General features: G+C 33.2%; 1 protein-coding gene across 8 annotated transcripts in view; it reads right to left on the reverse strand.

The window, feature by feature from the left end:
• Window positions 1-23,700, reverse strand: part of WDR17 (WD repeat domain 17) — a 62,185-nt gene that overhangs the window by 12,281 nt on the left and 26,204 nt on the right. For all 8 annotated transcript variants that reach the window (XM_080590492.1, XM_080590491.1, XM_080590488.1 and 5 more), the window contains 18 exons: window positions 19,129-19,380; window positions 18,358-18,480; window positions 17,823-18,010; window positions 16,485-16,653; window positions 14,571-14,662; window positions 13,406-13,488; window positions 12,633-12,719; window positions 10,031-10,195; window positions 9,381-9,583; window positions 9,126-9,275; window positions 8,912-9,042; window positions 6,960-7,085; window positions 5,025-5,180; window positions 4,682-4,746; window positions 4,160-4,292; window positions 2,584-2,675; window positions 1,519-1,618; window positions 275-414 (listed from right to left, as the gene is read on the reverse strand). In XM_080590492.1, the coding sequence (XP_080446618.1) occupies window positions 275-414; window positions 1,519-1,618; window positions 2,584-2,675; window positions 4,160-4,292; window positions 4,682-4,746; window positions 5,025-5,180; window positions 6,960-7,085; window positions 8,912-9,042; window positions 9,126-9,275; window positions 9,381-9,583; window positions 10,031-10,195; window positions 12,633-12,719; window positions 13,406-13,488; window positions 14,571-14,662; window positions 16,485-16,653; window positions 17,823-18,010; window positions 18,358-18,480; window positions 19,129-19,380 (2,455 nt within the window). The remainder of the gene's footprint in view (window positions 1-274; window positions 415-1,518; window positions 1,619-2,583; window positions 2,676-4,159; window positions 4,293-4,681; window positions 4,747-5,024; window positions 5,181-6,959; window positions 7,086-8,911; window positions 9,043-9,125; window positions 9,276-9,380; window positions 9,584-10,030; window positions 10,196-12,632; window positions 12,720-13,405; window positions 13,489-14,570; window positions 14,663-16,484; window positions 16,654-17,822; window positions 18,011-18,357; window positions 18,481-19,128; window positions 19,381-23,700) is intronic.

The raw sequence follows: 23,700 nt of genomic DNA on the forward strand, positions 1-23,700 counted from the left end.
TTATTGCCCAAGTATGTACCTAGCTTTTTCAGCACATTTCATACCCCAAATGACACAGACTCTTCTCTCCCTTACAATGCATACATAATGTATTTTGAGATTAAAGTGGAACATTTGCATTCTCCATGCTTTATAAGTCTAATTTTTACTCAAGCAGACATCTATCTACCCATAGCGGTCTGGCGTACATATAAGTTTCAGAATGAGAAACACCTTTATTGTTTTGGTCAGGGGGAAAAAAATAAATAAATCTTTGGAGTAAAAAAATTCTTACCATGTTGTTACTGTCATACATTTTCTTGCTAGTAATTCTAGGGCATAATGTGTTGCTTGCGCTGCATTTTCTCCTAAGACAGTACCCACACTGATTGCCAACTCCAGTTCATTTCCACGAATCAGGTTTGCCATCGCAAGCTTGCTCAATGAAAAAGTTATATCATTAAGGGACACAAGCATTTTTGTGGATTCACTGCATTAAGCATATGACATTCACCTATGAAACTGCCTTTTACAGGACAAAATAAGCATTAATTAAAGCAACTTTTCTATAAAATTTGGGCCGCTTGAATGAGACCATCACATACCACGTGTTATTAGTTTTCAAATAACCAAATAGATTTCCTTTAGCAGAAACTTCCTTTATTGAGAGAGATTAAACATCATACATAACAAGCAAGATAGTGTTTCCTTTTTGTCCTAGGTAAGGACAGTAGTATTCAGAGTACATATTTCCCCCCTTTTGATTAAATGGGGAATATAAAAAACAGGAATGACTCTCCTGTTCATATCCTCTTTGGGTAACTGGAGTTCCTGATAGGGATAATAGCATATTAAACACTAAGAGACTATACAAAACTTGAAACTTGTCTGTTTTGAAATACAGGCATTAACTGATTATTGCTTTCTCTCAACAACATATTAAGATGGAATTTTACTCATTTGGGGAGACAGAGAAGGAAGAACGTATTGGGTCAGCAACAACAAATTCCAGAGGAAAGTCCGTGAGGAAAAGAAATAATATGTAAAACTACAAACAAAAAACTAACGTTCCTCACAGATCAGCCATATTTTTGGGCTGAGGTTTGTTGTTTTTTTTTTTTTTTTTTTCCTATTTGCTTCATTTATATTGCAAATTTGATGGAAATTGCATTCATTGTAGTACAACGGAGTTTCAATTCTGAGTAGGTCTTTTTAGTCAGCATAAACCGTAAACAATAATACTTATGTATATATATAAGGTACTTATGTACTGTATATTTTCTAATATATAAAATACTTTATTTACTAAAATTCAATTAAACAACAACATATGTTCATGTTCTATGCATGAGAGAAACCTTGAATTTAAAACAATCTTGAATTTAAAACAATGGAGTTTTGCCACTAACTTCAATACTGTAAGAACCAATACAAATAAATACAGAGCAAATAATAAGTTTAGTTAGTAGAATTTAGAATGTGGCAGACATTTGAAAAAACTGTCAATATGTGGAGATGTAATAAGGAAATCAATGTTACCTCTATATTTTCAACAGCCAGATGGCAACATGCTGCAAGCACTGCATGGCCGTCTTGGAAATACCATTCTGCCAATTCTTTACTGACTTTCTGAAGGAGCCTGCAATAACAAAACATGAATTCAGCAAGATCACTTTAAGGTTGCAGGTGTTTGGTTCTGTATTTAGATACAAGTCACATTTGTTTATGTACCCTGAAATTTTTATATTTGACTTACAAATAAGGACACCACACAGTCAAAAATGGAACTGGTTTGAGCTGAATCCACCTATGTTGGTGCACATTCAGGTGGGTCAGTTTCACAAAATCCACACCAGCATTGAAATCTCTCTTCAAATCGAGGGAAGAGAGATCAAATGTTTGGGTATTTATTCCGTACCTGGGAACACTGCATAAATATCACTCCAACTACTCAAAAACTGTGCGTGTAAATGAAGTAGCTACACAGACTCCAAACTGTTTTTGTTACTATACGTACAGCATGACAATGTGATTTAAGTTTTTAAGTGTTGTTCTTAACAAGGAGAGATGCATGGCTTCTTTGTCAGCACACACAAAGAAAATATGTCTGTTAGTGTAAATTTTAGAAACTTCACTGATGAAAAACAGTGAAGCCTTCAGAAGACGCATAAAACACAGGGTCTTATAGATACTTACTAAGTCTTACTCTACACTTCCCAAAAGTTCTAATGTAATAAAACTATATATCTAAAAATATTTAAGTGCATAGGAATAGTGCAGCTCCTTAAAGATCAAGAAAAAGAAAAGGATACTTATAATAAATATAACTTAATATAATACTTATAATAATATAAATATAAGGATACTTATAATAAATACATATGACAAATGCAACTAGAAAGGGCAAGTGGCATAACTGGGGAAATTATACACTGTAGCATCAGTTAGTTGTAACCGTCTCCCTATCAACTAAATACTAGAAGATGTAATATTTTGTTGTCAAATTCTACATTGCTGTTGCCAAATTAAACCAGGTTTATGTTTCTTTATGACTTTATATACTGCACCAAAATGAGGCTTTAGTTATAAATTAGAAAAGCTTACTCATTATAATCATCTGTATTGTTTAAATCAGAATGTGAAGATCCAGTTGTTGTGGAGAGTGGTGACATTTGTATATTTCCCTCACAAGCTGCCTAGAAGTGAATAAAATGACAGATTCATTAATGTGCCAATCAAAACTGACATGAAATGTTATTTTCAACAAAGATAAATTTGAGATCTGTAAAAATTCTTCTAAAGCCCAATTAGAACAAAGGAAACGTTTAGACCAACAAACCTATACATAGCTAAATCTTAGCCTGTTTTTATTCAGCCATATAAGAAATTCTACAGAAGCAAGAGACCTCTTCCCCCCCTGTGCATTTGTAGAGGATTTTTCCAGTTTTTCAATAAACTTCAAATGGACAGTGAAGCCTGCAAACTTGATTTTTACTCTCCTAGGAAAAAGTGGCTGAGAGTGGAGGATGAACTCCATGGCCACACCTCAATATGCAATCCGATCAATCTGGAAAAGTTTATATCGTGGCATAAACCAAACCTCTTTTGTTTCTTGAAATACATTATTTCTAATGTTAAGTGAAAAGAAATCAGTGTGGCTTATAACGAAATTCCTTCATGCCCTTTAAGGTGCAGCTTGTATAATGCCATTAAAATTCAAGGCTCAATTAAAATGGTAATTAAGTCCTGGCATTTTATTGCTTAATATTATCTGATTAAACATTTGAAACACACTACTCTGTTAATTGTAATAAAAGCAAACCCTGTAATGCCTGTCTTCCAAAAAATTAAGTGAAAAGGTGCTTTGAGGTTCACAATTTATACCGCGTTAAATTTAACAAAATACAGATAGACAGTTTCTAAGGGACCAATTCACGTGCATTATTATTCAAGTTCCCAGGTATGAGCCAATTAAACTCTTGAGAACAGGTAGGCATGAGAAAGTGTGCCAGGGACATATCTTGACAGTTTTATTTAACAAGCTGTACTAAGGAGACAAAAAAAATAATCAAAAAGAATAAAATGACAGGAAGAAAGAGTGAAACAAAATATCAGTCTTGCATGTTTTGTGCACCCTTTAACTTGTGCTTACATTAGGAAGCAGAAGGGACATGTCCCTCGTGATAATAGGTTACGCTATTTTTTTGCATTCATTTAAAAGTTAGAATCATAGAATCACTGTTGATTTCCTATATTGATTACTACTGAAATTGAATGGTTTCACCCGAAGATTCTAGAGGAAGCAGTATAACCAAGACCTTCGTAGAAATGCAAGAGAAATCCTACATGCCTTAAAAGTTAAGGGCAGTTCTGACTGATAAAATCAGGTTAATTTTTTACTTTAACCAAACACTAATATATCAGCTTTCATTATAGTTGTTTGACTGCAATTCAGAAGAATCAGACTTAAAATCTGTAAGCATGAGATACCTTCTTATGATTTCTTAGTAAAAACTGGCCAATAAAGAATGAAAGTGAAGAGTAGGGTTTCATTATTTAGCCATTTTGCAAACGTGAACAGAGCTAGCCTTTTAAATATGCTCGTCATCTTCAGAATCAGAAATGAATACATAAATGAATACATAAATGCTATTGCATACACTGGTATATGTAATAATACCTGCGCAACAAGCAGAGCCTCTTTAAGCTGGCCTCTTGAGGTAAAGAAAGAAACTAGTTTCTTTACATCTCCAATAGCTATACAGTATGGGATGACATCATCATTTTCTTCCTGAATCAACTGATCAGCTCTCCTAATTAAACAAATGAATAAACAAACAAGAAAGGTCTACATATAAAATTGATCACCACATTTTATGGAACAGGTGTTAGATGAAGTTCAAGTTCACTGAAACACATCTACTCTTCCAGATCTCAGACGACTTCCGAGTTGTAAGGATACTGCTCTCTACTGCATAATAACTTTCCAGTCAAACTTATAATTTATGTTTAACATTTTAACTTGATTTACATACCCCCAATCATTGTTGAAATCCCTAAGAGTTCCAGCCCAAACCTTACTGAACAAAACGTAACATCACTATAATCTTGTAAGAGAACCCAAGTACTACTGATATCTTTCCTACTTATGTTATTTTATGAACAGAAGTTACAATTCAGCACTGTATTTTTATCACTTTACCTTTGCATTAACTTCCTCCAATACTTCATCGATACACCAGGTGCAACTGAGAGAGCTTTGTCCCACTAGAAGAAAGCAGCAATACGTTTTATCTGAGCATTTTATTTTAGGAAAGAGCTGTATTTTTAATTATTTTTCATGTTTCTTCTGTTACAATAAATTCATCAAAAGGTTTAAAATATTAATGAGCTATTTATTAGTCTGTGTATGTTAAAAACAATATATCTGGATCACTTTTTTCTGGATTTATTATCCCTTTTGTTCCTATACCAGCTTTACTTGGGTAGCTGGTTTTCATAAACTTTTGTATTTTATTGTTTTCAATAATGGTCTGATATTTTACCTCTCCAAGCTCTACCATCAGTTCACAATATCGCTGAATTTGTCCTAATCTTAAATGTATTTCTGCAGCTTCTTTAAGCCTTTCCTCTTTGCTTGGTGCACCGATACCACCTCCAAACTTGGACATTTTTACAGTCGTCAGTTCTTGTGCTTTGGACTGATAAAAAAAATTAAAGAGTACTCCAGTTGGTTTTCTGTGATGAAAACAAGTTTTCTTAAGAATGAATTATAATCAAGCATTACAATGAAATATAAAAGCTATAATTTAAGAAAGAAACCTTTTGAGAAAATACTAATTCTAAGAGATTACAGTAAAATGACAGTGAACTATTTATGTTGTTATAACTGTTAGTATTTTGATGCACATATACATTTTCCTTATCTTCCTTTAATCTTTTACATATTTTCATTTCATTCTTAAACATTTTCACATATGTAACACTAATCCACCCAGTTGTCCACCATAAAAATCTCAGTATTTTTGAAAATATTTATGAATAGCGCTGCAAATTAAATTCCAGCATAGAGCTGGAAATTACTTATTACTCTTATAGTAATTCCAAATAAAGAAAGAATAATTTCTGCTAAGAAAGGCAAAGCATTTTTTTTTTTTTTTAAACAAACTACATTACTTTCTTATTTGGCAGCTTTATCTTCTGTGTCGTTTTTATGTTAAAATTTCCAATAAATCAATAAATCAACTTTGGTTGCTAAAAATAGAAAAACAGAAGAAAACAATCAAAAAAACAAAAAGCACACTTGCTCTAGATCTCTACATCCTCATGAAATGTCTAGTTGCTGCAATGTCATTATCCAGTTTCCTAACAAAAAAATGATATTAGCAGACATACGCAGGATGTCAGCAGTACTTTATCCCTCCTTTCTCCTATAGGGCTTAAGCAGGATTCCAAGTCGACAAAAAGGTGACAAAATGCTTTTAATTGATGGGAACATTTAACCACAGAGTGATCAGCAATTACTGCAGTTATTCTGGCTCACCTGAGTTTTAAGTTCCCAACATCAGTTACATGGATAAGAGATTTCTTACACTGCAGGGGTCAAGAATGAATTTCTTCTTCATAGGCTAGCTGGCTGAGATAAATGGTTGTCGCATGTTTTGTTTTTTGTCTCTTTCACAGTATTAGCAAAGTAACTGCTATAATTACAGTCAATATCACCAGTAGAAAATTTCCATCACTTAAGAGCCATTCTTTAAGAGTCTTTTAACTTATGCAAAAGAGACAGCCTACGACAGCAAACATCAGGTAATAGCTGGCAGGTATTTAATCCTGTGAGGGGACAGTTAAACATGTTCTAATCCATACTACTAGATTGCTTTCCTCTACTTCCAACCCAGTCATTAGAGTATAGGATTGATTAGTTTCTCTGAGAAGTTCCTGAAAGAACCACATAGCCCCATATTCTATACAAATTGTACATCTGGTTGCATATTCACATATGCAACCACAAATAAATTTGTGGCCTGGTTCTGGAATTTCACATCCGAGTCACTCTTCAACTGTGTATCACTATTAATGACAGGTTCTTGCTTTTCCACCCCTCCTTCCAGAGAGCCACAGAGCATATTTGCATATTTCTGCTGCCTCTCCTCCATTTTCAGACATGAATTCCTGCCCCTGCATCTAAACGCAATACAAACTTTTGTGTTTATAAAAAGAATTTAATTTTACTGAATACAGAAGTACTCTATACGTAGCCTAGCATTTTAACACTGAGTATGTATGAAGTCATGCAGACACACCTAGATGCCATTGTTCTAACAGATGAGTATTCCACAGAGAACTGATAATGCACAAATATCTTCAGGCATGAGGTAAGTTCTGATCCTTTTGTAAAGTATCAAGTGCTATTTTTAAAGAGTGAAATCCTAAGTGGATTATTAACCATTTTCAAGTAATGTTTACAACTCACTTACCATTCTAAATCTAATGAGATGTTTCATATGCATAATTCCTTTGCAGTAGTTTTGTGGAAGCAGACTATCATCCTGTCCTTTTATTACAGCAACTAAATCCCACAAATTTTTGCTGCCTCCCGGAGGCTAGAATTGTTAGGGGAAAAATAAAAAAACGTTGAATTACAATAATGTTCAAGAGAAATTAAACTTGTAAAGACCTTGAAAATTCTTCTCAGTCAATTCCAAGAAATATAATTTCAGACCATTTTAATATTAGAAGCTTTACCGTGAAGACATGACAGTTCAAGACACTACAACCTCTTCGTTTTTCTCAGAGACTTGAAGATACACTAAGATTCATGAATTCACGTTCTTGCTTATGTGTGGCCATAGTTGAGGGCTCATCATTTGAGCTCTCCCTTGTGCTCCCAAGTGTTTACAAGCTATGTGGTGGTTACTGCAGGCATAGAACAACATTCAGCTGCTGGAGTGCAAGAGCTACCCAAATAGTTGTTTACTCTGTTTTGTAGAACAAAGGTATGGGTGAGGTAAAGAAACAACTTCAAGTCTCAGCTGCCACAATGCAGTTTACAACACTAAAATCTTAAAATAGATACATATAACAGTATACACACAAAATTTTGCAGGTCCTCAAAGCAAATTTTTTGTTGCTGAAATTTTAAGCATTCATATAGGTCTAATATTTGAATATTCCCCTCTGTAAAACAAGGATGATGGCTTAACATTCAATGAAGTTTAGAAGTGAATGAGTCATTAAAAGGATAATAAGAAAAAAATATTAAACCTTTGACCTGAAGGAGCTTTTTTAAGAGTAACAGGATACATATTTAGAAGCTCAGTCATTTCTGAGCTGGTAAAAAGCAGAGGAATGTACTAGAAAAAAAAAATCACTCTTTTCAATTTTCCTTTTTCAATCCCTGAAAGCTATCATTTGACTCACAATACTGTAAGCATAACATTAGCTTCTGGACTCTAAAAAGCACTGCACAGAGATGATCAAAAAATTTCTGTGGTTAGAAAATTCTAATATTCCATAATAGTTTTACTCAGGAATTAATATGGGACATCCAAATGTGTAACTTCTGTAAAACAAAGAATTGCATTAAAAATATTTTAAATAAAACAGTCAGGAAATTTCAGGATTTGTAATTGAGGAAAAGCATTTCAGCATTTCTGAATTATACCTTAAACTTTAGACAGAAATCAAAACATACAAACATTTGTTTGAACATACTGAAAATATTTTGTATTTTTTGCTTGATCTTTGTAGATCAGGGCATTCACTTAAATAACAATAGTCTGACACAAACTGTAATTTCTAGGACATTTCTGTCCTTGTTCTACCTCAATTTCAGCTCCCATGTAGATAAGCACACACAGGTACCCAGTAGTTTATAATTTTAACTTAACTGCACAAAAAAGGCTGCAATGATTTATAGGAAATGTTACTGTGCAGTGGAGCAAAATCACTAGATGGATACTGGGGCATGGGTGATCCACATCTCCCAGCAGTTCTGGCACAGACACTCAGGTAGTTCAAACCTCAACCAGAATGAAGGTGTTTCTTTAATGGATTAAAATAAAAAAAATCCAATGTAGTTTCATAAAATGTATTTTTTTCTTTTTCTTCAAAGGAAGATTCTAATTAAAGCAAACTATTCCTATGAAAAATTAAGCTAATTCCACCTATCTTCCTTTATGAAAGTTTGATGTTCACAAGTGACAAACAATTCAGTCATGGAAGTTCTTACAAGCAGAATTGTTAAGAGAGCTGATTTCTGAATATTTTTTGAACTTCCTTTTAGAAAGAGAGAGAAGAATAGTAGAGGAGAAAGCAACTTCTGTTTTAGAGATTAACTTCAGAAGAGTGAGTATAGAACACGGACAACCTTAACCTGTCTGACATCCTTAAGATGTCACTGACATCCTTATGTTTGTAGAATACTTACTGAAAAACATTCTGAAAACCATCTTAGTTTCTTTCCTCGAGGATTTCCTGTCAGTTTTTCCACTTCTTGCTTAATATCCCTGGAAACTTTACCACACAGCAAAGGAGGAGCACCAGATTCCACAGCACGATCTAACAAACACAAAGATTTAGACTTTATTTTTCCTTTAGTAACATACAGAAAATTAGAACAACTGTATATGCAATTTACTTACCCGTATTACCAATAACCTCATCCCAACATCTATCTGCTAAGATATTTATTTGTAGAGGATTTATAAGAGGTGTCAATGACCAGAGTCTCACAGTGGAGTCACGAGAGCAAGATGCCATAGTGAATGGACGACTAGGATGACATGTTAATCCTAGTAGAGAGAGCGTTTAAAAATATAGTCAAATAATTTTTATCTAAAACCCAGTTTGATTAAAATCCATTTTAATACCGACATAAAACATATTTAAAATATTACCATACACATCTGCACCATGATCATAAACTGTGTCCAAACATGTTCCATCTCTTGTGTCCCAGACTCGAATTGTATAGTCCCAACTGCCAGATATTAGAAGGTAAGGAATTTCAGGATTCCACATCAGTCCCCGTACTGGAGCTGTATGTCCACTAAGAATATTTATACAAGCATCCTGCGTATAATCCCATATTCGAACAGTACTGAAAAAGGATACAAAAGATCTATGTCCATCAAATCACCTACATGAAATAAGACAGTCTCTACTTCAGCCAGTATTTTAAACTTCAGAATATTTATTTCTAAGAATATTTATTTTCAAAGAATTCCTCTTTCAAGACCAAAGCTTGCACATGTATCTTTAAATGTAGAATAAGCATGTAGTATCATCCTTGTCTCAACTCCTGTGATTAACAAGTATCAGGCACTTTCTGCTCTTGGGAAAGCATTTGGAAAACTGCATTGATACAGCAGTTGTGACAAATTTAGATAATTATTCTGCTGCCAAAACACTGTGTTAAGCTAACAGCAAAGCAACACTGAATTTGACCAACACAGAGATTTGGACTATTATTCACAGAGTTTTTTAAGGTGCCAGAAACAGTGCAACTAAAGATCTTAAATTTTCCTAATAGTTCTGATATACACACCCGTCATCAGAGCCACTGCAGAGGATCCCTTCTCTCAGAGGAGACCATCGTACATGAAACACCTTTGCAGTATGCCCTGTAAAAACTTTCAGCGGTTGATCAGAGCTGGTTGCCAAGTAATAAACACGAACATTTTTATCTTCACAACCAGTGGCTATCATATCTCTGCAAAAATAAAACAGGAAAAATCAGTCACTGGAATCAGGAAAAGTACTTATGGGTTTTGAGTCTAAAAGTAAGTATGATGCATATTTTACAATTTACTTTTAAAGTATCTTATTTTGCTCCTACTTTGTCTCTTTATGATGTCACTACTGATAAGTGTATTTCAGAGTAAATCGGAAAAAAAAGATCCATTAGTTAAAATAGGGAATAGTATTTGCGCTAGTCTGACCAAGCATTTCTGAAAATAGTGAGTATATTGTATTCAGAACTCAGCACAGAACTATTAGTAGATTGAATTACTGTATAACTGGTTTTGACAACAAGTTCTCATGTTGTTATTAGCAATTATCTGCAAAATATTGCAGTATATTCAGTTGCCTCCTAAATATTCAGCTTAGCAGGCATTAAAAGGAAGCCAATCTAACCTTCCCCTTTCCTGGTATTGAACGTCTGCTCTTTTCCATGCCTCTGATGGCCAGCACGTATAAGTCAGCTTTCAGCTACCAAATTCCCCTGCGATGCTTCTCCCTTAACACAAATTTGAGTTCAAATCCTGGTGCAAAAATTTGTATTAAAAATTCAACACAAAATTGTCCATACCTGCATTAAAACCAGACAGTCTGAAGACAATTATTTCTGTTGCTAGTATTAGTATTATAAAAAAAATGCATTCCTATTATTAGATACACTGAAACCTCAGTTTGCTGCTTAATCTCTTATAAGGCAAGTACAACTCAATTTTATAACTCAGAAATCATTTGCCAATTAACTCTATTCCTTGCTTTTTAGTGTATTTATCTAAGAAAAGAAGTGTGTTCTTGTCACACTCGAATGACATATTCTAAATTAACTCTTATACTTCTTGTAATCCTTTGGTTAGTCTATGCAATGACATCTGTATTTGTTTTCACATACAGTTTTTTATCATGTACTGCATGTTTTATAATTTACAGAGAAAATATATTTTAAAATATAGAGAAAACATAATTTATAATTTACAGAGAAAAAACACAGGAAAGAAAAACATTGACCCTCACAGACTATAACTATCTTAACACAAAGGTTTCTACAATTCCCATAAAGTATGCGTGAGTGAGACAAGTAGTCAAGGAGGATGAGGCCTAAAACAGATGTTTTTTTCCTCTTCTCTTTTGAAACTTTATAGACACTATCGGAACAAACTATGTATTAGGAAACTCACCAAGAAACAAGTTGACAAAACTGAAAATTCAGAAGAGATGTAGAGAACAGCATGACTACTTTGTCATCGGAAGTATTTGAAAAATCACTTAGCAAAACCCAAGTATTAAAATTTGGGGTATTCTCAAATAATTCTTTGAAAAAATATTTAAATAAGCCTTATATTGATAGATTCAGTTTTTCAAATATTATTTTTTGTTAGAAAGAATGCTGCAATACATTTTCTATGCTTCTTATTATCAATTTATAAGATTACATAGTGTACAAACATTTAAAATTATAGTGTGTTACTTCATGTTATGTTTTGATTCATCTTCAGGGAGTTGTTTTCAAATTAAATATATAATAATTGAAGAGCTGTAATATGACTTATTCAACTACACTTATTATTTATAAACTATTTGCCAAAGTGTAGATACACACTGGGTTCCTTCTGATGACATTATGTGTGGAATATATTTAATTTTTTACTTCGAAGAATTGCAACTTATCTGGACATAAATTCTCGTATAGCTACTTATGGATATTTATCACTATCAAAGTATTCTCGGAATTGGACAACCAGCAATAATTAGACATGTATTAAAAGTGTCTTAAATTTCTTACATTAAGCTTCAGTTCTGAGAAGGATCTAACAGCATATTTCTAACACGTAATTCTGTTCAGTACAGGTTGCCAGAACTAGAAGTACTTATTTTGCATTGTTATGTTTTTGACAGAAATAAATATCACCTGAGAGACTGAAACTTACTGTCTCAGGCACAATACCGTTGACATAATCATAGTCATTTCAGGGTTGAAGTTGGTATCTCTTTGTAGCATGCAGTGCCCTAGTGGATGTCCAGGGTGTTCAAAAGTAGCTTAAGAGATCCCTATGCCTTATTTCATTGCAGTTTATGTATCTCCCAAACCTTACAAAGAGGTTACCCCATACCTTGTCATATAGGTTTTCCATTATATGGCATTAAAACCAGAGATGTTTTCCTCCTGGTAGTACAAAGATAGCCTTTTTAGAAGTTAAATAGTCTTTGTCTTACACAAGAAATTGGCATACTGGACAATGAACACTACTGGAAATGCAGAGCTACTACAGACATCCTACTGTGAAACAGAAACAATTTCTGTGCTGTAATATGACAGTAAGTATCACATTCTAAAATCAATAACTTTGTGTTACTTTATAACATTAATGCAATTAAATAGTACATATAAATTATTTGGGTTAATTTTTACTCACTTGTTGTTTTGACTCCAATCACAGCCAAACACTGCAGCTGGATGTTTGTACTTGTGAAGAACCTTGCCATCAACGGTTCGAATAATACTGAAACCAATTACAATAGAATATTATGAGGAAAAAAGCTACCATTCTGAGTAGGCTATCCAAAACTCAAGTTTGATTATACGCAAATATGCCAGATAGCAGTAACTTAAAAAAAAAAAAGTATACGGAAATAATTTAAAGGATGTGGGTAGCAAAGGAAAAAAAAGGTTTGAAAATGTACTGAAAAGTACACACAACATTGTTCTTGCTTGACATTTGATCATTTTTGCAAATAAACTATTATCCTCCTGTAGTAATATAATTGTAAATTTTATTTTGCTCTGTAATAGTGATTTCTAGTCCTCGAAATAACAAACTTTAAAAAAAACGACAAGGCAAAACAATGAAGACAAGAGGGATAGCTTTTTGATAAGTGTCCTCTATGCCTACAGGTAAGAAACCTAGAAGAATATTCTTGGCTAAATAAAAATCAATAATCAGTTTCAGTATCAAAGTGTTTTAGACACTACTCCTTTTGGATACAATTCCTTTATTTTTTCTTAAAATCATGAAAAATATATCCTAACAATACAGCAGATTTATATACACCAAATTCTGGCCAGTGAGAACAATTTTAAAATTAATCATTGATGGTGCTGCCAAAGTTCACTGACTTGAGATGTGCATTTGGTATTTTTTTGTTTTTGTTTTTTTGTTTGTTTGTTTTTTCTTCCAGTAACACTCACCAAAATCCATCACCGCTGCAGGTTGCTATTCTTTTGGAATCTTTATGACTCCAGGCAATGCAGAAGATTCCATTCTTTCCATGCTTCAAAAAATGCAAAATACCTATCAATAAGAAATAATTCACCCCTTTTTCTCTTATCTATTGACTCATCTGTTTTATTTTGTTCTCCTATGGGTTTCAGCCCCTTTCTCCCAGAAAACTGGGACTGAGGACAGAGGGACAGAGACAGTAAAACTGCCCTACTCTCCAGTATCCAAGAGACAAAGAATGAGCAACTCATATGAATCTGAAGCTTGAATAAAGGTTAGCTGCTTGTTCTAATAACGACGTTAGTGGGAATGAATATTTGTGTTATGTGAAAACTTAATCAGGGGCATGCATCAGGACCAGTGTTTGAGAACAGATGTTTAGTAGCACGTGCTCCAATCTTCTACATGTTAAAACTCGAGAACTTCTAAATCTTTTTTTTTTTGTTGTTCATTTGCTTGCTTTATTTCATTAAAAAAGGTTCTTCTTGACATCATTCTTCTTAAAGAGCAGCCCTTCCCTCCAATGCAGATATTGCCACAGTTAACTATGTCTGTCTAAAATAGTATTAGAAAATACATACTGAGAATACACAAAATAGTACAGAATACTACACTACTAAATAGCTCTTTCTGCCACTAACTGGTTATGGCGCCACTTCAGGACTTGTAAAAGCCTGCATAGATTACAGGTAATACAAGGCAAGATTCTAAATAAACTATACTGTCTAGCGTGCTGCAAAATGCAGCTTCTTGGTCTAGACTTCAGGGAATTATTTTTTTGGCGGGGGCTTACATTTGAAAATATGGAACATCAATTCACCATTTTATGTTTTGAAGTTTTATGTCCATACACATTTAAGAAAGAATTGGCTTTGCTTTTCCTATGTATCACTACAGAAACAATTTTAAAGTAATGGAGACCTTCTGGTGCTTCACAATTCTCAGGTCACAAATCTACTCTTAGGAAGTAAGAAAAACTTCACCTGCCTCAGAGATAAACTGGCACCCATACCAATCTTTCTACAGATTTTTGTTATATCATCTTTTAAGAACATGACAGATCTTCATTTATTGGCACCAGAGGGAATGACTAACTTATATGCAATAGCCAAAAGAGAAGTAGGCTCATTATACCTCACTGAATCGGGTTATCACTTTGCCTCTTGGGACATCCCAGATGAAGCCACCATTTCTCGATGTTGCACCTGCTATGCAGTTCAGATCTCCTTTAAAAAAAGACATTTATAAGCTCTCATAATAAACATAATATGAAGCCATCAATGCACATAAACAGCATTTTTTTCTATGCTTTAAGGCCAGCATTTGATATTAAGTTGCAAATATCAGTTTCAGCAAAAGCCTGACCTACTTTTCTATATTCCTATTTTGAGCAAAGGGCAAACCAGAAGTGGAATAGTTGCAAAAGTATTCTCAATGCCTGCTGAAAGCTTTGCAATTAAGGTGACAAAAAGTCATGTCCATTATGCATGACTGAAACTAAAAAACATATACAGTCTCAATATTTCAAGCTTGAAGTAGAGCATTTGCTTTTAAAGTTCCATATATACTAAAGACAAATCAGGAAGAATGCTACAGGTCATATAACTTGGGCCTAATCCAACAGCCACTGGCTCCTCCTCACCCCAGTGATCATCTATGCCAGTAGAGCTATAATTTTGCTAAACAACCCTATGACACAGTTAGGTAAGTTTCCGCTGTTGTTTTATACTGTACTTCAGAGGCAGAAAAGGCAATCCATACAGGAGGAGTCTAGAAAGCTGTTTAGAACATACATACATAGAATGGCAAGAGATTCAGGTAGGAGAAAGTCAGGGGGAAAAAAAAAAGAGGTATCACCACGTTTAAAGGTCTTCTGAGACCAAATCCAAATGGTGGCATGCATTGGATTATATTTTAGGAATGAAGAAATATGATGGTACAAGGTGGAAAGGAAATTGCTGGGAGTAAGGGATGTGAAAGAAACAAGAAAAGTTTTGTCTGGAATGGGCAAAAATGAAGCGTAAGGAACCGAAGTTAAGAGCAGAAGTTTAAGTACATACTTTCAATTGGCTTAAATTTACTTTTTTAATAATTCAGAATACAAATCTTAAAACACCCCCATTCTTCCCCTCACCGTCATGAACAAACTATTCTCTTAATGCAAGATACTACTACAAAGTGAATTTAAATTTTAAAACAAAATAACACAAAAGATGGAATAACATATGTGATATTGTCATAATTTCCATGTAGCACAAAAAATTATCTGTGAAGAGGAACATGGTGCAAGATACTCTCTGAATTTTATTTTTTTTTAAAAAGTGCCATCTCATTTCACTTATACAGACTACATTAAGCTTCCCATTAGAATCATAGGAGAGTAAAGCACCAAGCTGAATTTAGAATTAAAAAAAACAAACAACTGTATCTGCTGTCCAAAGAATTAAATCACAAGAAAGCCTTATCATCAACTACTGACATCAGTAACTTTATCAGAAATGTACTTTCAGGTTCATCTAAATGGATTGCAGAACAGTTCTAACAAGAAAATTTCCTACCAACTTCAGTGGCTTCTCTAGGGAAGAGTAGACACTTTGTGGAAAAGGTACTCCCTATCCCAAAAATAATTAAAAAAATAGAAAAATAAAAGTGGAGCTCTTCAGTGAATACAATCCTACATGAAGAAGGATGAGATTGAACTGAACACATATATTCCATTTTTTCAGCATAAAATAGAATTTGAATTCCTTTAATCATTTGCCTACTGTGCAGAGGAAGCCTCATCATCTCTGTAATGTAGTGCTAGAAAAACTTTGCAGAGCTTTGTTCCTCTAGTCTCAGTATGAAAGGCAGAGATCAGTCCTTTTAATGGTGAGCCTCAAGGAGTTCTGAACCACTAATTTTTACAAGTTTTACAGATATTACTTCAGTTATGTTTAAAAACTTTTAAGACACCCTCCTACCTAAAACTAACACTTTTATAACACAAATTGCTGCTAGTCAATGCTAATTCAAAGAACATTTAGACTTAAAGTAAAATATTCTTACCTGGAGCCCAAGAAATGGAATAAATAACCCCCTCATTACCAGGAGATGTGTAAACTGCTGTTAAAGTATTTATATCCCAAACTTTTATTGTGCCATCAAATGAAGCTGTAGCAAGAAGATCAGGGTTATCAGGTTTGAATTTGCAATCAAAGATGGTCTCAACATGTCCCTTAAATGAAACAAATATTGAATCCATTTTTATTACTTTTTTTTTCCAGAACTCCAACTCTAGAACAAACTTTAAAATGAACCATATTATAACCTATATGTTATGGCTAATCAGTCAAAATCAAAAGACATAAAATAGCTTGGACTATAACACTCCTTCCCTTCATAGATCTTTATTAAAAACAGAAACATTCTGCCTTAAAACAACAAGGTGATGGAATGCCAGGGATGCATTAGCATTGTCCATTGAAAATGAGTTACTAAAAAAAAAAACACTAGACAAAAGTAAGAAAAAATAAATAGTAAAACAGAAATATTTTTGTTCTTCAGGTAAAAATGATCTGACAAATAATAAAGCTCTGTATGTTGATTATATTCGAAAACATTTACTAGTATTAGGGCAAGTTTTCTGTATTCTAAAAACAGTCTGCTCTATTGAAGTTTAAACTTCAATCATTCAGAAGTTTTGCATCTCAATTGCTTGTTTTCTAAGATACGGTCCTCTGGCACTAAACTTGACACATGCATGAAAAATAAATAACAAAAAAATGTTAAGCCTCAGGTGCTTTACAGAAAAAAAAACTATTAAAAATTAACACGGAACACTAACCTCTATTCAAACACATACCGGAGTACACCTGAAAATTACTGACATTTTTCAATGCAAAGGGAGTAGGGAAAGAGGAAAAGAGAAAAATCGTCAAGAATAACCAACAGACCAGTGAAGATGCTTACCTAATATGTGATAAATTCAGCTTTGAATTTCTGCTTTTAAAAATAATTAAATAATAATTTGGTCTTTGTCATTTTAAACTGAGTGACCTCACCACCTGAGTGGCTTACATTTTCTCTCAGATTTGACTAGAACCTTCATTCTGGATTATAGAAAACCATTCAGGTAATATTTCAGTGGACAAGATGAAATTAAACTAAAATTTTAGCTAAAAAAAATGAAAAAAAAGCAAAACAACAACCACCACCACAACACCCTTAAATCTTTACTGGCTAAAAACAAATTTAATCTCTTTTTTTTAATGATAAAGCTTGTTTGAGATTCCTATAAAAACTTTATTCCTTTTTTTTTGTTTGTTTGTTTGTCTGTTTTCTGCTGTTAAAAAAAAAAAGCTATATAAGCAAAATTGTCATTCCAAAGACAGAGATAAGACATACCAAATCTCTAAGGAAATCCCACTTTCTGGCTCCCATGTCATAAAGCCCCACACCACCGTCCATGAAACAACAGACAGCATGACCAGGAGGAAGAGAAAATGCTTGGTTTGGGGTTAAAGTTGGAGGAGGAACAGCCTCACTTGTCGAGGATGTATGATGATTTTTAGTTGGAGATGGTGATAAAAATGCTTAAGAAAAAATAAAAACATAAGATTATTTTTTTAATTTTCCATTTAGTAATAAATAACAATTATATAGAGGAAATTGCTTTGTATTACAAAGAGATTTAAAAAGGAAAAAAAAAGAAATTGCTGTACAAAGCCTGGCCTGCTAAAGAAGGACATTATAAAGAGCTTGATCCTTTACACATTCATTTGTCCCACCCATCGGCACCAGAGAGCAAGCACTTTGCTTAATTAAGAACTAGAGAGCCAAGAAAAGTTTTCAGAGATTAACTTGGGTATACCCAAGATTCACAAAAATATTTTCTTAACTTGCTTCCACTGTAATGAATAACAATCAAAAGTAAACTTACACTTTTTCTTTGGAGGAGAACTTAGTACATGCAAACCATGGAAACCCGTTTTCTTCAATTTAAAATTATCTATAGGTGTTGTACGTGAAACATTCCAAATACGTAACACACCAACTTGAGAATCTGAGGTTAAAAAAAACAAAGTTTTTTTTTATTATTTATTTTTTACTGTATAAGGTCTGTTTAAGCAAAAAAAAAAAATATGACAATGAATTAAACTTAGAATCCTAAAAGTATTTATAGGCAGGCACAGTCGCCTCCATGGTAATTTCACTATTAACAACAGCAATTAGTGACATTAGTTAATTAAAATTCAGCAGATAAACTCTATGGAAACTCTCTCTTTATAAAAATAATCTCATAGTTTCACTTTCCTTATTCACTGGTTGTCCTACCTTGAAACTATACAGTATAGAAAAGAAGCAGGAAAAAGGAAAAAAAAACACCTTCTGGAAATAGAGAAAGAAAAGCAGGAGAACAAGAAATGGCACCCTTCAGTGCAATGCATTCCTATTCCCCAAAAAACTCTAACAATATTGCTCAAGTGTGCATAAGGAAAATATTATTTAGCATAAGTAGTTTGATATCACTTTTTTGTACCCTACAAATAGAAAATATGTAAAAACTGCTCATTGTCATTTTCTGTTCTTTTCCATATTTTTTTTTTTTTTGTACAACACATGTATGCTTTAATTTGTATAAATGTTAAGAAACAGAAGACTCAGTGCTATATTCACTACTTTTCCACAAATCAGGAAAGAAAAGGCTTACCTCCAGTTATAAACATTCCGGGTGCACTAGAAACCCAGGCTAAACACTGAACAGATGCCGCTGCACTGGGAAAATTAAACGTTGTGATACAGGACAGAGATTCAGAATCAACTAGTCGAATGCCATTGTGTAAATTAGCAACAAGAAGGTAGTCAGTTGACAAAGGGTCCCACTCCAGCGCTGTAACAGGATCCTCTTCATCTGTTCCTTCAAGAGACTCTGGCCTTAAGACATGTTTCTGACTTTTAGAGCCTTTAAGAGTACAAGAATACAGTTATTTCAAAATGAAATCAAATATATCCTGGGAATATTTACAAGGATTGCAAATCTAATTTTTATTTCTCCCTGAAATTGTTACAGGTTGCTCTACTGTCTGTACCAGAGAAATCAATGAAGCTGGCTTTGCAATATTTGACTTAAAGTAGTCCTAGCTCCATCAGATGTGACTTTATTTTTTAATACAGCAGAAGATAGAAACAAGTTTCAGATTTAACAACAGAATTTTATACTACAGAAAAATATGTTAAATATACATTGTCCAAATAACTTCCATGAGCAAAGAGGTATGCAGCACAGTTGAAGATGTGAGCTATTTTAATATAAGTAAATATGCATAACAGGCATATAATATTTGCACAACAGCAAATATAGGCAAAAGAAAAGCAATGTGAACAAGAAAAAAGTGTAGCAAAGTAATGTTTACAAACAATTGCTTTCAAATTTTTTGGTTGTCCAAAACTACGTGTGCAATTATGAAGCATTCATACATTTTAAAGCCAGAACAAGCCATTAGATATCGAATTTGACACCTGCATAACAGAACAGACCTTGTATTAAGAAAAAAAATCCACTATTTTGCACCACTTTTCTAGAAATAATTAATTTACATCTTCAACTATTCAGTTTTAAATCTACTTTTCAATTTTAATAACAAAAAATATAATTAATCATATTTTGATAAATGCCAAGGCCTAACTGTATTAGTTAATGATTGACGTATGGATATGGTTTAGTGGTAGATTTAGCAGTGCTAGGTTAAACAGTTGGACTTGATGGTTTTGGAGGTCTTTTCCAACTTAAGTAATTCTATGATTCTGCGTAGAACAAAGCCTATCCCAACTAGAACCAAAAAAGAAAAAATGCTGATCACTGTGGAACTTTCTTAATATTAAAATAACCCAATAATTTTCTAATAAAAAATCTATTATTGTACATTGTATCTGGCATTAACTTTATCCATCAATTATCAGAAATTAAGCAAAGGATTTAAGATTTTACAACTAATAGCTGCATAAACTGATTCCTCCATTCCACTTATGTTTTCCTACAAGAAAAATGCTACGGTGTAGTCATCTCTTCTCAAGCACCTGGAATAACAACAGGAAAAACACTGGAAATACCATTATGTAACTGACTTAAATTAGCCAAAAACTTTAGGATTCCCCCCGCAAAAGTTCTCATGAACGAACAATGCCAGTCATGTTCAAACACCTCCGTCTTTAGAAAGCACAACCAACTGCTGGGGAAGCATGGACATCTAGGAGCTATTCAGTTTTACCTCTGCTTCAAAAAAGAGTCTGGAAGCAAAGCTCAGGGGAACCCTAACTGTTAAATTTTATCTTCTACTAAAAGAAGGCAATTGTACTGTGAATCATGTGATTGAGTCACAGGTGATTTAAGCAAGCTGTACTTAATTCTGAGAACAAATGAAAGGTAATCTAGTATAGAACACTTGGTTCTAAATGACTGCACTGTATTTCTTTAAATAGGTTACTAATCTTAAATCCTTGCATATTTTTTCTTTACACTAAATGTTCTGCTACATTAATGGATAATCTGGAATTAATTAAAAGAATATATCATATATTTATATAATTACAAAAGAAAGACCTAAGTAGTGTAGTCTGCTAATTATTCAGCAGTGACTCCTACTTCAATAGAAAGACTGGATTCTTCAACAAGTCAACACACTGCACTCTCAAACACTTAACAGGAAGCTGTGGATGTTCACATTCTCTCTAGAGTGTTTTGAAGAATCAGTAAGTGTCCTGTAAGTATTTTACTTATCCTACAAAAGGACTGGACCCTTTAAAAGAATGGAACAGGTACTTTTTTTTTTTTTTTAAATTGATTTCACTTGGTGTCTAAATAAGTCCTGGTCCAACAACAAGCCATTGTACACATTTTACAGGAGGTATATGAGGACTGAACTTTAAGCTCAGAATGCAAAATATTAGCTTACTAGCCTGTACTGGATACTGCCAACTCCCTGCCCATCCCTTTTTTTTTTTTTTAATAAAAAATAACAAACACAGAGGGCCTATATTTAACCCACTGACATCCCTTTGTTCAAAGTACTTTTATTTTTTAAAAGCCACCAGTTACAAACATCTGATCAATACTGACTGTAAACTGTAAACTAGAAAACCAAGGTTGATAAAATTAGTTAGCTTACATAAGCCTACATTTTCAATTATATCCAAATGTTAAGACATCCTAGTAGTTCATGAAATTGCAATTACATTTAAAGAACTAGTCGTTCATGAAGATGTAACCACAGTAAGGGTACTTGTACTTTATCACAGTGATGCAACCTATATTCAAATATTACTTAATTTTGAAACATGTTAATTTAACTGTTCATCAGAATTTTGATTATCTATTTTTCAACACATCTATGATTTTATCTAAATAAATTCATCTTTTTCTAATACTGTAAAGACAGTAAGGAAAAAGAAACTAGGACTTGGCTGTGTTCTTTCAAAATCATGATTGCTCAAATGTCATTATCCTAATTACAGGAATATAATACTTTGAAATATTCAATTTTCTTATTGCATGCAAGTCTGGGCTTTGAATGGCAGCAATATGGTATTTCAGTTAGTGCCTGTTCTTGAATACATCTGAATTTGTCAAACTAATTCATCCCATGTAGTAAAACTTGCCACTTAGCTCTGACAATTAATTTGTAAGTGGACCTCTGCAGATCCATGATTTTTTGTTACTAAAAAACAAATAAAAATCCTATTTGACTAAATTATCTTACATCCATTTCGTTAAATGAAGTGTGTTCGGAATTAAAAAAAACACACAATAGAATCCAACAGAAAATGCATTAATTTCCTTGAAAAATTTTGTAAAAGTTGTAAAAGTAAAATTTTAAATAATTTAAAAACAAAAAATTGAAAAGTTCATTTTCAAGTGTCAATTGCAGTACTTCCCTTTCTGTTCCAAATAATTTAAGAAGTAACCTGCATTATTTATATCCAGGAGTTTCAGTGAAAAAGTTCTGAAAAAAAAAATTCACTCAATTGCATATGAATTTTCAGTTTGTTGGAAACCAAGAATTTTATATAGATTAAGAACAGAAAATGTATACCAGTGTTATTTATTTTTATTTTTAAATGATCGTAGAAAATATTTATAATATTACAATAATAATGAAATAAAAAATACTCTAAATAGATACAGTATCCCCCCCCCAAGTATGAACAATTTTCAATTAAAAAAATACAGGAACTTGTACTGTGGTACATGTGGTACATACAGAACTGCTACTGATGCCAGCTTTTTTAGCCATTGTTCTATTTGCATGACAAAAATTCTGACATTTTAAATGTTTTGCTATTAATGCTATTTTCATATTGAAATAATTCTAGGCAAACTATTCATGAAAACTCTCAGTTCGATACATATTTAGAGTGTTATTAAAACAGATTTTAATTTCCCTATGCTAGTACTAAGTCAGCCAGCATTGCTGAAGCAAGGGAATTTATTTTCTGTGACATTCCTAGCGACAACTTATTACAGTGAACTGAAGGGGAACAAATTTTCAATGGCTGTTGGAGTATAACATCATGTAAAATGAATGAATTATTTAAAGAACTATTTTTTCTCAAAGTTGAAAAATTATTTTTCAGCAGAGGAAAAAGAAGTAGACAGAAAAGAAAAAAATCTAAATAGTCCATCCCATATTGTTGTGTGTCTTCACAGAAACCTGTTTATGAAAGAGTGCTGAATTTTAACTTGAAAGGACAGGTCCTCATTCAGCAAACCCCCTTTTTTAATTAGTCCAGTACTCTGCTGATGAAGTATGCATTCACATGCTCTGTGCATTACAAACGTAAGGAGAAAAATTCTTGCCCAGGTAGTCTCTTTGAGAAGAGAATCCTAAAGACCGACACACTGTTGTTCATGAAATGAAATTCTACCTACAAAAAGGCAGCAGACTCTAGAATATGAAGCAGGGGGCTCTAGAACAAACAGAAGCAAAGTAAGAGACTAGTGAAAAATTCAAGTCTGTCCATTTGGATGAACAAACTTACCGGGAAATACAGAAAATTCAGTAGAAAATTGTGGCTGTTATCATTCCCCCAAAAAAGTTTGCTAGACTTATCAAAAATTGCAGTGTTATCTTGAACACAAAATGGGGAAGCAACAAAGAAAATGCTCTGCACACTTCAACTAAACAAATACATTTCTGTGATATAGAAGGAAGAGAAATACTATGAATTAAGAACAAGTTTTTACATATGTGCCTATATTTCTAAAACCTAAATGAAAAAAAAATGC

This window comes from Anser brachyrhynchus, assembly GCF_964034855.1.
Source record: "Anser brachyrhynchus genome assembly, chromosome: 4".
In the NCBI taxonomy this organism is placed as follows: Eukaryota; Metazoa; Chordata; class Aves; order Anseriformes; family Anatidae; genus Anser; species Anser brachyrhynchus.